At 41.8% G+C, this 15,918-nt stretch overlaps 2 protein-coding genes across 9 annotated transcripts in view; one reads left to right on the forward strand and one right to left on the reverse strand.

Moving 5' to 3' along the window:
* Nucleotides 1-14,354, forward strand: part of PPM1H (protein phosphatase, Mg2+/Mn2+ dependent 1H) — a 133,517-nt gene extending 119,163 nt beyond the window's left edge. For 4 of the 5 annotated variants that reach the window (XM_053942738.1, XM_053942743.1, XM_053942740.1 and 1 more), the window contains 2 exons: nt 3,425-3,576; nt 9,533-9,759. In XM_053942738.1, coding sequence (XP_053798713.1) covers nt 3,425-3,576; nt 9,533-9,680 — 300 coding nt within the window. In that variant the 3' untranslated portion in view covers nt 9,681-9,759. Of the gene's footprint in view, nt 1-3,424; nt 3,577-9,532 lie in introns of all 5 variants that reach the window. The other variant, XM_053942739.1, reaches the window with a different exon arrangement.
* Nucleotides 6,339-15,918, reverse strand: part of MON2 (MON2 homolog, regulator of endosome-to-Golgi trafficking) — a 105,614-nt gene continuing 96,034 nt past the window's right edge. For 3 of the 4 annotated variants that reach the window (XM_053942728.1, XM_053942730.1, XM_053942729.1), the window contains one exon: nt 6,339-7,302. In XM_053942728.1, coding sequence (XP_053798703.1) covers nt 7,243-7,302 — 60 coding nt within the window. In that variant the 3' untranslated portion in view covers nt 6,339-7,242. Of the gene's footprint in view, nt 7,303-9,646; nt 9,729-15,918 lie in introns of those variants that run through there. The other variant, XM_053942731.1, reaches the window with a different exon arrangement.

The following is a 15,918-nucleotide window of genomic DNA, read 5'->3' on the forward strand; positions in this document are numbered from 1 at the left end:
AGGTTCAGCTAGTTAACAGATCAGCTACTTCACATCAATAAGACATCTGCAGATGAGAGAAGTATGGTGACCAAACCTGGCTCCTTCCAGGGCTGCCCTGATACTCCAGAGAGATAAATTTAAAGAGTGAGAAACTCTTCACACAGAAGGGGCTGGTAGGCTGGAGGGAGTAACTGAGAGGACTCTCAGGACATTGTGGGAGGCCAAGGACACAGATTCTGTGGGGCACTCTCAGGAGTGATGTCTGGCTGCAAAAGCAGTGATTCACAAGGAAAAGACTGAAGATTCAAGATGGCATTGTTAGGAAATTTGTCAAGGGTGTTGCACCAGTTAAGGAAACATCTGCACCGCCAGTCATTGTCCATCCAGCTGTCACCTGAAGAAGCAAGGTTCTGCAATGCTGCTTTACAGTGTGAACAGCTTTGCACAAACTTGTGTCACAGACAGAACTTTCCTTAAACCTCACTCTTTACTTTCCTGAAATACAGCTGCAGGAAGGAGGCAGTCATTGGGACGGTTTACTCTGGAATCTAAAAAAACAAAACAAAATAGTCATTTTCATTGCAATCATTGAGCTGCTTTTGGTCATATAAGATTTAAAAGGCTGTGGGTTTGTTGCTGTTGCAGGCACTTAGGTGGTTCCCTGGATGTCTCCTCATACTTCAAAACTGTGGCATATCATACTGTCACCTTTTTTCGTACAGTGTGGAGTGTGCTGTGGGTGCTGCACCAGTGTGGGATGTGTGTGGAGTGGGTGTTCAGTGTGCCCTGCTGGGCTGAGCTTCTGTTCCACGTGCGCTGGTGGTGCTGCCCAGCCTGTGTGCCTCCAGGAGCTCTGCTGTCACACTGCTCCAAGCCGAGTTGAACTCACAGGGCTCTACTGCAAGAGACCCTCAGTGACCCAAGAAAGAACTAGAACAAAGGTGCTGACAGAAGAATGAAGGGTTAGGAGCTGGTTACTTTCTGCAGCTGGACAAGGCAGTCTGTGGACATAACCTGACCCTGCAATAGACTGGACAGCTCTAACTTTTTTGTCAGCAACATATTAGGGACACCTACAGCTGTATTTAAGAAATCCAAGGCAAGACACAAAGAAAGGACTTAAGGTAACTGGAAGGCAGACAAAACTGCATTTCACTGAACGTTTACTCGCATGCCCAACTGGTCCTTATATGCAATAATTTTGCATCAGTTACCCCAAGCTTGTCCCCTGTAACCTTGGCACTCTATTTTCCTTAGCCTGGGAACTAGCCTAACATCTCACTGTTCTCTGTGTCTCTTCTGACATCTAGTTTCTTAACATATGCCTTTCTGCTGGAGGTGCCCAGTTCACAAAGCTTGTCCTTTTAGGAAGTACTGTTCTTCCTAGATTACACAATGAATCAGTGAATGCATTTTTTCCTGTTCCCCTAAAACAAAACATATTCTTGGTAAAATGATCTCTTCTTGATATGCTCATGGACTGGCTGCAGGTTGCTTTGAAAAGTGTCTCATCCATCCCAGTGACATTCCTCAGTCAGACAAAATGGTTCATTTCAGGAGGATTCCAATCAGTGATGCATGGTTTTGCTTTCCTACCTTCTTCCCCACCTAATCTGCAAAAATGGCTCCTGTGATGTAATGTATCTTTTGCCTCGGTTGGGATGTGCTTTTCCCAGCACAGATGTTTGAAGCTTGGTTAGCCCTACCAGGGGCTTGGTGCTGAGTGCATCCCTGAGCACTAACTGTGATGCTTTCTCAAGTATTTGCTGGTCCCCAAGAGATCTGACCAGAACATGTGCTGTATATTGATGGCTGTGTTGGCCAACTCAGCCTCCACACCCCAGTGATTTCTGAGTTGCAGCTGTGGGCTGTTAAGGCTGAAATAAATTCTGGGAGACAGGGACTATGACAGCTACTGATTTCTGTACAATAAGCTTGAGATGAGATCTGTGCTGCATATAGTGGTCTCTTCTATATTCCCACTCAATTCTGAATAAGCAGATATGCTCTAATGAAGAGAGTATCTTGCCTTGAATTTAATCCTCTACAAAGTCCTTATTCAGCTGCTACCTTAGATAATGAAGTGAAGGTTACATTTTACAAATGACCTTCCTGTGCTTTTGAGTGAAGGGCGAACTGGTAAGGATTAGCAGTAAGATCTAGGTGATTTTTAATTTTTTTTTCCTCTGGTACTGATTGAAGTCCCATAAAAGCGTAATTACATTAAAAGGTCCAGGCATTTTATATGCACTGCCTGCTCCATGGCTCCTAAGGGGAGAGTGCACCATGAGGGAAAATAAAGCAGCTCATATTTTCTTGTTATGCCCAGTGCTTGTCCTGACTAACTGCTGTTAGTGGAGTCCAGGACTGGAGCAGGGTGCATGATGAGGTGCACTGTTTCTGAATTTCAGTACAGGTGATCCTTCCCTCCTGTCTGCCTTGCCGTGGTGGTTATAGTTCTTTCAAACTGTGGTTGTTGCTGTGGTAATTAAAGTGCTCTGGGGGTGCTTCCTAATGGTTCCCCATCACAACCTGGGAATTGCAGGCATTTCTCAGCTGGAGTACAGCGTGTGCTGGAAGGCAAGTTACACCATGCTAAAGGCTTGTTTTAAAACACTTTCTATGGCCTTTGCTTGCATTCTGGCTCAGCTGATGGCCCTGCAGCAACCCCCACTGTGACTACCTCCACCACTCTCAGCCTCTCTGGGAAGAGGATGCTGGAAGTTGTTTTAAAAGGCAGGGTGTGAAGAGATGCCAGTAGTGATCAGCCTGACTAGGGCTGCAGACAGACAAATTGAAGTCAGTGGGTATTTTAATAGTGCGAATAAGCTTCACTTTGTGCAGATCCTGAATTGCTCTGTAGCTACTGAAATCCTTACAGATACATGTGACTGAGCAGTTTTGCTGCATTTCATGGAACCACTCACTTGCTCAGGCAAAACTCAAGTGCAGCAGCTGCCTCAGGTTTTATAAAAGTGAATGCACTGCTGGCTGTCATACAGGCATTTCCAAACATGCAATCTGGCAGACTTAAATGGATCAGGACAAATAGTGAAAACAATTATTTGTGAATATTTTATTAGAAAATATCAAAAATTCATCAAATAAATTATTCAGCTTCCATATGACTAGTCCTGCCAATGATAGGGAGGAGGCTTCAAGTGCTTCTGGCATCAGGCAGCACAGGGCCTTTGAGCCTGGTTTTGGAACACTTGCATCCATCCCGTCTGGGGTTAGCACCTGAGCCACGCTGAGCTGCAGCAGGAAGGGTTGCTGTGTGGAGGGCCGAATTGGAGACAGACTCCACCAGTGCCATGGGAGGTTATGTCAGTGCCCTGGCTGAACCTGATAAACTCACAGCCAACCTCAGCAATGTTTCACAAACAGGTCTGACAATCACCTCCTTCATGAATGTGCCTTGGTTTTTTTTTTTTATTTTTAGGTGCGAGTCTATGACCTCCTGCAGTACGAGCATGGGCCAGATGATGTTCTGATCCTAGCTACTGATGGACTCTGGGATGTGCTGTTAAATGAAGAAGTGGCAGAAGCTGTCACTAACTTTCTACCGAACTGTGATCCTGATGATCCCCACAGGTTCGTGCTTATCCCCAATTTTCTAGCTTCTCCATAGAAGAGCACTTTCTGGTAACATATTTTTGTAGAAAGTATGATATGAATAACATTTGGGAAATATGCAACACTTACAAGAAGACATTTTTATAGGCTGGACGGAACCTCTACAGCAAATGTGAGCAGTTGGAGCAGGGACTCTCTTATAACTCAGAAATGCCTGCCTTCAAAGGAGTAGGTGTGGGATCGCAGTATTGTGGCATGGGATCCATTTTGTTTGCTGTATGAGGTCCTGTGAAAAATGTAGGAGGCTGGGGTCTTGGAAGAACATGGCAACAAGTCTCTCCTCTGGACAATCCCATAACACTAAAGATTTTCTCAGAAGGACATCCTCAACATCTCCCTATCTCTCTCTCTCTCACTGTGTATGTATATAAATACTGCACACTGTGGTTCCCACTCATTCCTAGTCACGGTGTGACCTTTAAACCCACCTTCTATAGAGGATGCTCAGTGCTACCAGCTGCAGGACAGGTGTTGTGACAAAACAAGTGGAAAGTCTGACTTGTATTTCCTTTATTTAGATCCTGCTTCATTTAGTCATTTTAATCTACCTCATGCTCTTATTTTTTCTGTCTTTATCACATCTTAGATTATCAGTTTCTGTCCTTAAAACATATCATGAAGCAAACAAACAAGTTCCCAAACAACCATCTAGAGGCTTTCTGCCTTGAGTGAGTCCATAGGTGAGTCTGCTACTGAGTTCAGTGTCACTGTGAATTAAAACATTGTGCCAGAGATCAGAAGTCTCTTGCTTGTAAATGGGACTGTGAAAGTGGAAAGAGCTTTATTTGTTCTTAGGGACTGTTCAGGAAGGGAAGTGTGTGTTGCTAGTGAATTTAGGGCCGTCTACCACTGTGTTCTGCCCTCACTCTCGGCTGAGAGCGGGGGAGAGAGATTTTACACATCCCCAACTGGTCTTTGGAAAGTGGAATTTCAGAAATAGCTAAGACCCATCTCAAAATGCTTGCTGTTTCTCATATTTCTAAGTGGTCATCTTCACAGGGCTGTTCACAGCCCTGTTCATCAACAAACAAGATAACTGGGTATGGACACCTTGACACCTTTAAAGGGAGAATGCCTTCAAAATAACAGCAGTATTTTCTTGCCCTGACACTTAAAAATATGGAATGCAAAAAGAGGTTTTGCTGCAATCATTGGGAGAATGGATGATTGATTATTATCGTGAAGCTGCAACTACATAGTTTGACTTTGCCCGTCTCCTTATGCCAAAGATGAGATGTGGTATGAAAGACAGCCCCAAGTCATCTCTGCTTCAGCAAAACATGCAGCTGTGTCTGCCCTCTCTCTGGGATCAGGAAGTGCTAAAGGCACTTCCACGGCATCTGGCAGTGTGCTATGCAGATGTGCTGTTAATTTAAGGTAGGGGGAGATGACCTATCCAGTCGACTTTCAGTTATTCCTTAACACCATTCAGAAATGCTATGGTGCATTTGATCTCGTTCCTGCACCCTTGAGATTTTTGCAAAGGCACCTGGTAGTATGCAATACCTCTGTCCTGCTCTGTCTCCATTCTCATCTAGTATTTGGGAAAGGTTGGCCCTGCCTTCCATCCTCACCAGTCCCATCTGTTGAGAATACAGTCAGGGTGTGTTGTGTCTCTCTTGTTCCTTTTGATCTTTACTAAGCTGATGGTGATGGCCACCATGATTGCTGCAGTAGGAAGCAGGATTCTTCAACCTTTTTGACTTGTTAGGCGATTTATTTCATCCATTATAGAACACTCAGAGCAATGAGAGACACTAAAGGAAAATTGCATTTTCTTTGGTTTTATTTAGAATTTCTCATACTGGTTTAGTAATTGTGGGGGATTAGTCACTGTTTGTGCCAGTTGAGTACCACACATTCCAGAGCTAAGCCTGTGTTTATAACTTAGAACAAACACATTTATTGGTGTTTGACCTACTGGTCTTTGAATGGACATCTGAATTGTAAATAAATTTGTTCTTTTAAGCAACTTTGTGCCAGATCGTTTAGAGGCTTACAAATAGTGATGGCAAGACATTTCTCATGCCCACATGTAAAAGGTAATTACAGCAGTCCCTCATAGAGTTTACAGTTATATTTATGAAAATTACCTTGGTGGAATTGCTCTTGCTGTTTGGTTGTAAAGAATATTCAAAGGTTTTAAAGTACTGTGTGAGAGGTTCTTTGTAATTATTTCACAGTGGTCTAAATGAAGTATAACTAATGAATTTACTGTAGCATTCCAGCTCAGGCTGTGAAGCTGCATTCATTCCTCTCACTAGTCAGTGAAAGAAAAATCTCCTTTGCAATGTATAAGTGTTATGTTTAAAGAAAATGTTATCCCAGAAAATGTCAGGTTCTGTGATGGGTGCAGTGACATAATCTGTGGTGAGGTGATCACTCGAAAATATCTCTAGGGATGTAGAAAACTTGTCAGAATGTAAGAGACTTGCACTCTGGGTTTGGCAATGCTGTGGTCTTCAGGAGAGCCAACCTGTGGAGCAGCCTCTGGATCCACCTGACCCAATAGCCTACTTATTTCCTGACAGCAGCATATTAGAAAAGGGGAAAAAAAAAAGGCTAGAGAAGACTTTAGAGCTGCAGAGTACTTATATGTTACATAATTAGCTCCTTGCGGGACCAATATCCCTCCCATTTGAATTAGAAGTCACTTTATAGCCTGATCGGTAAGAGCTTACAGCCTTCAGCAATGCTCTTGGGACTCTCTCCTGCTGGTACTTACTGTATTTATTGCCCACATAAAAAACATTTCTGAATTCTATCAAACATGGCATGTGCCTGGATGTCTCCAAATGCAGGGAGAGAAAAGTCCTCAGGTCTCTCTTCATCCAGCCATGCAGACGCAGCCTCAGGGGGTTTGGGCACACACTTGTTTATAGAACAGGTCCCGTGTGAGGGCTGTGATGGAGCGAAGAGGCTGGGATGGAGCAGGATTTCTTAGCCAGCTCATTTCTTATGGGTATTGTGGCAGATGAGCATTACGGGGCTCCTAGCGAAGGACAGGGGCAGTGCCGCTGGTGCTGTCCATACATCAGCTCTCTGAAGAGGTATGAAGATGGAGAACTGTGACTCTTTGTCAACTTCCTTCAGCTGCATGTATGCACATTTACTCCCAACCTTGGGAATCTTTTATTTCTCATCCTTCCTTTTGTCATTTATTGTCCCCTCATTTTCCCTCTCACACTCACTAGAGATTTATGAGGATGCTGAGGAGCTCCTCCACCTCTGCTGGGTGTGAGGAGATAAGAAGCTGCTCAGACAGCAGCATGATTCCCCCACTGTCACTGTTTCTCCTTCAGTACTTTCACTGATCAATACAGAAAGCTTTGGCATAAGAAAAAAACCTCCATATATTTATTCGTAAAACACAAAAGTTGTATTCCAGCAAGGCTATTCATTAGGAGGAAGTGGATACTTTAAAACTACTTCAGCAGTTCTCTAATGCTGTCTCGACAGCTGAATCCCAATTTCACAGCACTGGAGAATAAAACGTTCGGTAATGGATTGCTGCTGCTATTCATCTCCAGGTACAAGAGACTCACCCTATCTCTTCTAGTGCCAAGTTGAACAGCATTGCTTCAATTCAGCTCTACACAGGAGAGGAATACTTCACTACTGCCTTCACCTGTTCCTTTTTCTTTGCTTCATTGTGCTGGTTTTCTTGAGTATTTCATGGTTTATCTGCAAGAGAATTCCTTGTTTATTAAAACTCCTTTTTTTATCTTCTCCTCTCCAAACATTCAGCAGCAAAAGCCAAATACAATCAAAAGCAATACTCATTCCTTTGTACTCCTTAGATGTGGAGAGTCCTTGTTAATTAGAAAAAGCAGGAAGGCAAAATTTTCTTGCAGAATGATGGGTGTTTCTTAAATTCTGACAATAGCTGAGAAATCTTTGGGAAATATGTTCTTGCCAAAATTCACTCAGCATCAGACATGCTGTGAATAAATATTTCAGTTTCTTGCTTGCCATGTGGAGTCCTTTTGTTCCCTTTCCCAGCATCTGATTTGAGAACTGAGGAGTGCAAGTATGTATGTTTGGGTTTTTTCCTCTTAGAAAACACTATTTCATGTTGCATTAGGACAGTAAGGGCAGTGCTTCTTGTTACATCCTGATGTTCTAGCTTGAGGTTATGGCACAGACTGATCTCAGAACATGCGGACAGTGCATGTGTGTATGCAAGCATGTGTGTTACATTTCATGTCTTTGTGCCCTTCTTTTACTGCTAAAGTAAGTCACTTGTCAAAACTAGTGAGGCATGGAAATTTTATCACTCAGTACCATTAGGAAGAGTGGGTGCATTGCAGCTGTACAACATTATTTGAATTCAGCATCAAACATTTTGAGTAGTCAAGTGTTGGTTCATTTGCACTGAAGAAATCTTTCTAGTAGAGCAAATATATCTACTCTTGATTCAAAGGAGTCCTCTGAGTTCAAGGCATCAAAACTCTAGGCACAGAACACAATTGGGGTGGTTTTTTTCCTTCTTTTATCCCCAGAGACTGAGTAAAGTCTCTATGATAGAAATTACAACTTAATAAGGAATTCTGTGGTGAAAAGTTCTAAGGTTAGAAGAGTCCTGGGTAATTGATAAACCTAAATACACGCACAGTGCTTCTGATCAACAGAGGTATTGTTCTTTTCCTTTCTACAGATAAGATCTGAGCAGATCATTTCTGGTCATGGATCCTCCCTAGAAAAGGGGGTATTGAAATGCAAACCCTTCTTGTCCTTTCTGGTTTTGGAAACACAGAGGTGTGCTTTAGTTCTAGAGGCCTCTGTGTGTGGCTTCATAGAGCCCTGCATCATCTTGGAGGTTGATATTCACAATTTTCATAAAAACCATGCAGACTGGTGATTTTTTTTTTTGTTATTCTTTAAACTATTCAGTTAATTTTCATTAACAAATCATAGACAAGCTTACTTCCGCCCGATCAAATTCAAAACCTCTTGGCCGGGTGTTGGGCTGATGAAGTAAAACACATGACAGTCACTGTTCGCCCATAATGAGATTGCTTTCAGAGGAAACTTATAAATGAGTACACAGATGTGTTGATGTAGTAACAGCAGATAAAGCAGTAAGGGAGAACATGACAGAGCACTGTCTATGCACCTTTTGGACTCTGATACCCTTCTGCCCCCAAGTAGCATGTGGTAGTTTTTCAGGACAGAAAAATAACTCACATAAATCCAATGCCACTCAGCCCAGCACAGGCTGGAGCAATGTGAGACTTGGTATTTCACTAAATTAAGCACTTGACCACTTACATTCATGCAGTTTTCACTGAACTCATAAATGTGAAAGAACTGTGGGACTCTGTTAATTTGATCATATTAACTGTAAGTTTCCTTTTCTAGTTTCAGAATAAAAGATTTAGAAGTCATTCCTTTGGTCCAGAAAACAGACCAAGACAAGTTAGTCTTTAAGTGAAATTTGGATTTTATTTTTATGGTCTTTTACTTGCTATCAAATTACTTTCTTTGTTACAGTTCATTTCTGAAATAGTTGAGGCATGTTTAGTTGAGCACTTCAGGTGTGTCAGTGAACAAGTGTGTAGTTTTCAACAAGTAGTGTTATTGGGGTCCTTAATTTTTCAGACTACTAGAAAGCAAATTTGTTAAGACAAGTGTGTTTAATATTTTGGTGAAGCCAGGCACTTAGAATGGCCAGTGACTTTTGATCAAGTGGAGCCTGTCAAATAGCTTTACATTCTTATTCAGGAACTGTTACTGAACTGGAAGGAGTTGCTTTGTGCATATGCCATAATTTGTGTTTCTCCTGCCTGCTTCTAAAACACTGGGAAGCATGTCTTGGTAGGTCACAACATAAAATCTGGCAGGCAGCAGGCTGTGCAAACCCACTTTGCTCATGGAGACAACCCTCCCTGGCTGTGCTGTGTCTTTTCCACAGGTACACACTGGCGGCGCAGGACCTGGTGATGCGAGCCAGGGGAGTGCTGAAGGACCGGGGCTGGCGGATATCCAACGACAGGCTGGGCTCTGGAGACGACATCTCTGTCTACGTCATCCCTTTGATCCATGGGAACAAACAGTCATGAGAGGAGCACCAAGAGTTGTTATAGGATGGGGATCTTTTTGGGAAGGGCCTGTAAGAGACAATAGGTTTTTGGTGGTCTGACCAGGACACTTCCAATTGATATAATCTAGTCAAAACTAATGCTGGAGGAGTATTTTTCTGCCCAAAAGGTAGGGTTCTGCACATATACTGTATATGATTAAAGATAACCCTTAAGATTCCAGTTTCCCTACAGAAATGGTTTTGGTGCTTAACAGGAATGGGATTTAAATGCTGCTAGCATATTATGAATTCTGTCATCCCTCTAGATGGGGTGGGGAATTAATTTTTTTTCTCAGTTTACCATGTAGCTTAGAAGAGCCATTTCAGTTGTGAAAGTAGAAGTGGATATCAGACGCCAAGGAGGCTCCTGAAATCTACCCCCAAATATTCAGAAGGGGACTTGGGTCACATCTCATTTAAGCATATAGATATACATATATGAGACTCAAGAGTTTTCTTTCAGAAAGTTGTATTCATTACTTATCTATGGACAACTTCAAATTTGTGTAATCCTTTGAGCCCCATTTTCCTCTCCTGTCTCTTCTTCAGTAGACTATACCTCCTGTGTTTTAGTAGGAAAACTGAAATTGGTTTCAGCGTAACTATGCCTGTTTACTGCAGCTAAAAACAGTCACCTGCAAAGTTTACCAAGAGAAATAGGTCACAGTCCTGTATGGCAGAATTTATTCTGGGATAAGGAGTTACTTGTCAAGATTTCTTGTTGTGTGTATACCATGATTATACAGAGCATGCAAACTCAGCTTTATGTGATGTTTACCTGGAGGCCATGGTTTCTTTGGGATCAGATATTTACATTAATTGGATGGTTCTGCCTGCTTTATCCTGTTGAAAGGATCCCTGACCATGAAATTTTTCCATCAGTTGAGATTTAGTAAATTTGTTTGGGCTCCTGAGTGTGTTTTCAGTTGAACTTCTACTTGAAGTAGTGGTATTGTTCTCATTAGCAATTTGGATACACAGATAGTGATCTATTTCAAAGGTGTTTCAGTTCTTCCTGCCTCATTTATTATTCAGTATACCTTCGCCTGCTTGACTGCGGTGATCAGAAGGGGACAGCTTAAAACTTTCTGTCCTCTTGGCACTGAGAATTGTACACAAGGATCACAAGATGACTGTGATAGATACAAGCCCTTGGCTTGCTTCGGCTCTTTTCTTAGCAGTGATAATTTAAATCAAGAAAATTTGTGTAAAACATTTTTGATATGAAAACCAGGAGAGAAACAAGTGAGCAAGTCTGCAGTGTAACCTGGCTGCCTAGTCCACACAGGCAGCTCTCTTACTTCATTGGCAGGAATTGAAGAGAAAACAAAATCAGAAAGTTCTAGCATGCAGGCAGGTATATTGGCTGGGGAGCCAACTTCCACCTGATTTGTGCCCAGACCACATTGGTGTGGAGCTGTTCATCTGGTTTGTACTTCTTAGATAAGAAAAAAGACAGGGAGCTGACATCACTGTAGGGCACTGACTAGGGAGCTCACAAATGTTGTGTCCTTTCCAAAAGAGAAAGAGATGCTGTCCCCTTTGCAGGCTTTCTCCTGAACAGGTGTGGCCCAGAGCTTGCCAGTTCTGTAATTTATGATGTGCTTTGTCAACACAGCGCAGCCTGAGTGCAGTGCAGCTGCCCAAATGCTGTATTTGACTGCATCTGGAAGTACAATTTGGTGGATTTAAACTACTCTTGCTCCAAATCTCTAGACCCAGAAGAGTTTCAGGATGAAAGCAGGAAATGTAGAGAGTGGAACAGCTCAAGCATTGCAGCAAACTGCATGATTCTGGCCTGAAAACTGTTCCACAAGTTCCCCAGTGCCTCATGTGATAAAGCTGTACAGAACGTGGATGTTTTATAGTCTAGAGCTTCAGTATAAATCAATGGCATATCTGATTATGTGTTTTCATTATTTCTTTCCTGATTTTTTTTTCTCTTTACCTCTTTTTCTGTGTGCATTTGGGTGAAAAGAGAGGCTTGGAGTCTAGAATATTTTTCACATGGCCCCTCATATGTTTTAAAGTTTAAGCAAGAGATCTTCTCTTGCACTTTTTTCTGGCCTAATAAACTTGTAAACATGCTTTTCATGCTCTGTGTAACTCCTGCTGTCTCTTCACAAATGCAGTTGTGTAGTCCTCTAGCAATTCAGATCCTCTTTAACGAAGAAATTAGTGCTGGTGAAATCATCTGAACAGCAAAGACACTGGTGCTTGCTGGTACCAGCTACAAGCCCAGGTCAGGTATTTCAGTGCTCATGCACTGTTGGTCTTCATTTGGTAACACGGTGTCAACGCACATACCGGTTGCTATAAAACCACTGAGTGCAATGTGGTGGAAATAGATTTCCAGTGTAGCATTTGCCAAAACTTGAAAGTGAAATTTCAATGGCAATGGAAAAGGCACCTTCTCATTCAGGGGTTCGTTTAAATGTACCCCTGAAGAGATGGGTTAGCAGACTGCATGACTTGGTGGGAGCAAACTGGCAGGTGACTTCTCAGAGCATGATCTGGTGGGCTGGTGAATCAGCCTGCACAGTGTTTGTTGTTCATCTGAGGCATTGCCATCAGTCAGGAGCTTCTCTGCAGCAACTGGGCCCAGGCTGAGTTACATTCATTGTCAGCCCCTCTCCCAGAAAGGGCAGAAATACGGTATCAACAATTAGTATCAATTAATGAATTCTGAGAACTTTAGTAAAAGGTTTTATACTCAGATGTATGTGACTGAAATTATGCTGTGATGCTTTTTGTTTTGCTTTTTTGCAAAGTATCTGTTACATATTTAGGTGCTTGCCTCCCTGGAGTGTCTGGCACATCTCTGATCCATGCATTGTACTTGGGCTTTCACTTTTACCTGCTTTCAGTAGAAGGTTCTTGCATACCTGAGCTGGGGTCATGCTCTGCTTCAAGGCATAGTATTAATACATATATACACCTAAGGCTCACAGAAACAGCAGGCAAGAGTCATTTATTGGGGAAGTATGTGAGAAGCAAGAATAATTAAAAGCACTTTCAATTCCCTTCAAAGGCTGAATTACTTTGCATTGCACAGCATTAGAAAACACTGATGGCAGAGAGGATACCTGGTGCGCAATGCCATTTTTCAGATGCAGAATGGGTACTGCCATGTTCAGACTTGCAGCTGCTCTAGTGCTCAGTGAAGCTCCTAAGTTAGGAGCAGACAGCTTGTGTCCTCAAACTGGAGCAAGTTAGGCACCAAGTCCAAATTTTAGATCCCTGGTATGTCATCTTAGTTACTGCCTGAGGCCAGCGGTGCTCTGGCTTTTTGCCAGTCAAGTTCCATTGGTATCCAAAACTGCTACTGCACACATGCTCTGCCTGGCCTGTGCATAGGCACTGCTTAGAAAGTTGGGCAAATTCTTGTCCTTCCTTGGATAATGGCAGAGAAAGGTGCCAGTAAAGGAGTTCCAGTTAGCTGCAGTGTAGCACTATCTTCTGCTGCCTAGTCCAGTCCCATTTCTAGAAAACAATAAATTTTTACCATTCTCCCAAAAATACTGTTGCAGAAAGTAGAACAGCCATTTCAGATATTTTTCTCTTGCACTACAGCCTAAAGTTTTCTTTCTCTAATTTTATGAAGAAGGTGGTTAGAAATTTAATTTATACCAGATTATGTATCACACAACCATCTTTTGGTGCATTAAGACAATACTGCTTCCTTCATGAACACAAAAGTGTATTGTCTGAGAGGGCTGCTGTTCAGTGGCCTCACACTGGAGAATTTTAAATAAATTCTAAGAAACAACAGGGCTAACAGACTAAATGAGAAGTGGTCATAATCTGCTGTTAATAGTGGATTTCTATTTGCAGTTACTTCTATGTTTAAATATGACAAGAGGTTTTGTGAGGTACTGTCAACTCTGTCCCTCCAGGATGTTTCTGAAAAACTGCTCTTGATGTTTGGGCAGATTTTGGCTCTGAACTTCTGCTAGGTTTTTAAAGAACACTACATGCTTCGAGCAAATTTGCTGTGTTTCTTCCAGCCTTGGTGTTTTCCTTTTATTTTACATTTTATGTACTAATACTTTTAGCATTTTTCTATCAAACATGAATGGCAAACTGTGTGAAACTATTGTTCCTCCCAGACATTTTAGGTATGTAAGTAGTTTTCCTCCATGTGTCCTAGATGAAGACTCGGTGATGTGGCTTTCATAGAGAGAGTGACTAAATGATGCTGTAACTGTGCTGCTGTATTTCTACCTGTGATGTACTTGAAGGAGGATGCCCTTCTCCACCTCCATGCTCATTCTGTTTTCTTTTTTTTTAATCCCTTGCTGTTGGTGTTCTTTCATAGGTGTCTAACTTTGATTTTTTTTAATACCTGCCACATTTATCTTTCCTTCAATGGGCAGTTCATCTTAATATCTTGAGATCTGTACAACTGTCTAGGGTTTACATGTCCCGAAGAAAGGAGGACCTGCTGGAGGAAGATGTCTTGGACCAATGTACTTCTGCTTTGTGACTGTGAAATGTTAATCTTTTTGTAACCTAAGAACAAAAAATGTTTAGTAAAGGGATATATTTTGTGTTTTTGAAACTTTTCAGTGCAATGAACAAAAGAGGAGGATACTGAAGAAGTGTATGTGCAAAGTTTTAAAATAAAATTTTAAATTATATATTATATAATCCATTTAGATGTATAGTCATTTTTATTCTGCCTTTGTCATGAACATTCTCTGAGTCTTTTTATGTGTATTACTAATTGTGCAATGTGGACAAGTAGCACACTGCTTTACAAGGGAACTGATGATTCACTGACAAAAGGTCTGACTCTTGGGTTAGTGAAGTAAATTCCTTTGAGGTGCATTAGTGGATGGGTTAATCTGGAAGAGTTCAGCTGTAAGGTAGCTGTGACAGCTTTGTGCTGCCATCAGATCACGATTCATCACTCACACTGCCAGTTGCCATGTTCTGACTCAGTGAAGAGCTGTGCAAAGTGATCCAGTACCAGCTCTCTGAGGCATTGGATGTAATTTTGGAAATGACAACATAGTTGGAGTAAGTTTTCCCTCATCCTCTGTTCCTTAGGAATCACTATCTTAAACTCTGCTCTGAGTTTATGTTCGAGTAAGGGTGAATTCATGGCTTACACTGAAGCAAGCTCTCACAGTTACTTAGTAACCAAAGGTGCTTTTGCAGGAACTGAAAATGCAGGAACTGACACAGGCCTTGCCCTGTACCAGCACAGCCACAGGCAATGCCCACCTGGGTTGCCAGCAAGAGAATGAGAGCTGGGCATGTATCTACTCATTATATTTTGAAATATTGCATTGTAGCACAAGTGGTTCTCCTGCTTCCTATTTCACCTCGTGCTTATTAGAAGAGCACTGAAAACATCTGTTCTAGTGCTACTGTGGTTTTTAAAGTGCTGCAGGTGCCCGTTATATCCACTGAGCACAGTGGAGAGTGCAGAGAGAGGCAATGTGTTACTTACTTTCACTCTTGCTTCACCACTCTTCCCTTAAGTCCTACAGTTTATTACTGCAGTCCGACCTCAGTGTCAAGTTTAAAATTGCTGTGCAAATAAAACTTCAGCACAGCTTTGCCTGGCTTGCTGGTGTCAGCTGAATAATAAATGCTGGTAGCATGCAGTGACAGGGAACTCTTGCACACCAACTGAACCTAAAGAACCTTATTCTACATCATCCTTTTGCATTTCCTCTGCCATAAATTCTGTAAGCTTGTAGATCAAGTAAGGCTTCTTATTTTAATTTTTTTTAGGTGATTCATACAACTCTTAAAATTTGGACATCAGTGTCTGTAATTATATAGGCAGTAAGTCAGTGCTTTGCCAAATAATCCATTCATGTATCCTACTGAATGTGCCCAGTTAACTAAAGTGACATAAGGGAACAATCCCAGTAATTTAATGTATTTTGTAGTTTCTGTAAAACCATGGCCTGAAATTTTGTCTTCTTAATGTATCCTGGTAGAGCAATGTACTTTCACAGAAAGTTGACTTCTTTATGCTTTTACACAGTGGCTTTTACTGATTTCAGAATTTCTCTCATGCTTTTCAGGAAGGTTTATATCAATCAAGGTTTTTTCACATCCTGTTCTTGTTAGGAGGAAGGATGAAGGTTTTTTTTTTTAAAAAAAATCCTCCACTTTGCAAAACGAAGGATGCCATAACTTTTTGGGGATGTTAAAATAATTTCAGGGGAAATGGTGCTTTGAGGGTGAGATTGTTACAA

Source organism: Vidua chalybeata, chromosome 5 (assembly GCF_026979565.1).
Source record: "Vidua chalybeata isolate OUT-0048 chromosome 5, bVidCha1 merged haplotype, whole genome shotgun sequence".
Lineage (NCBI taxonomy): Eukaryota > Metazoa > Chordata > Aves > Passeriformes > Viduidae > Vidua > Vidua chalybeata.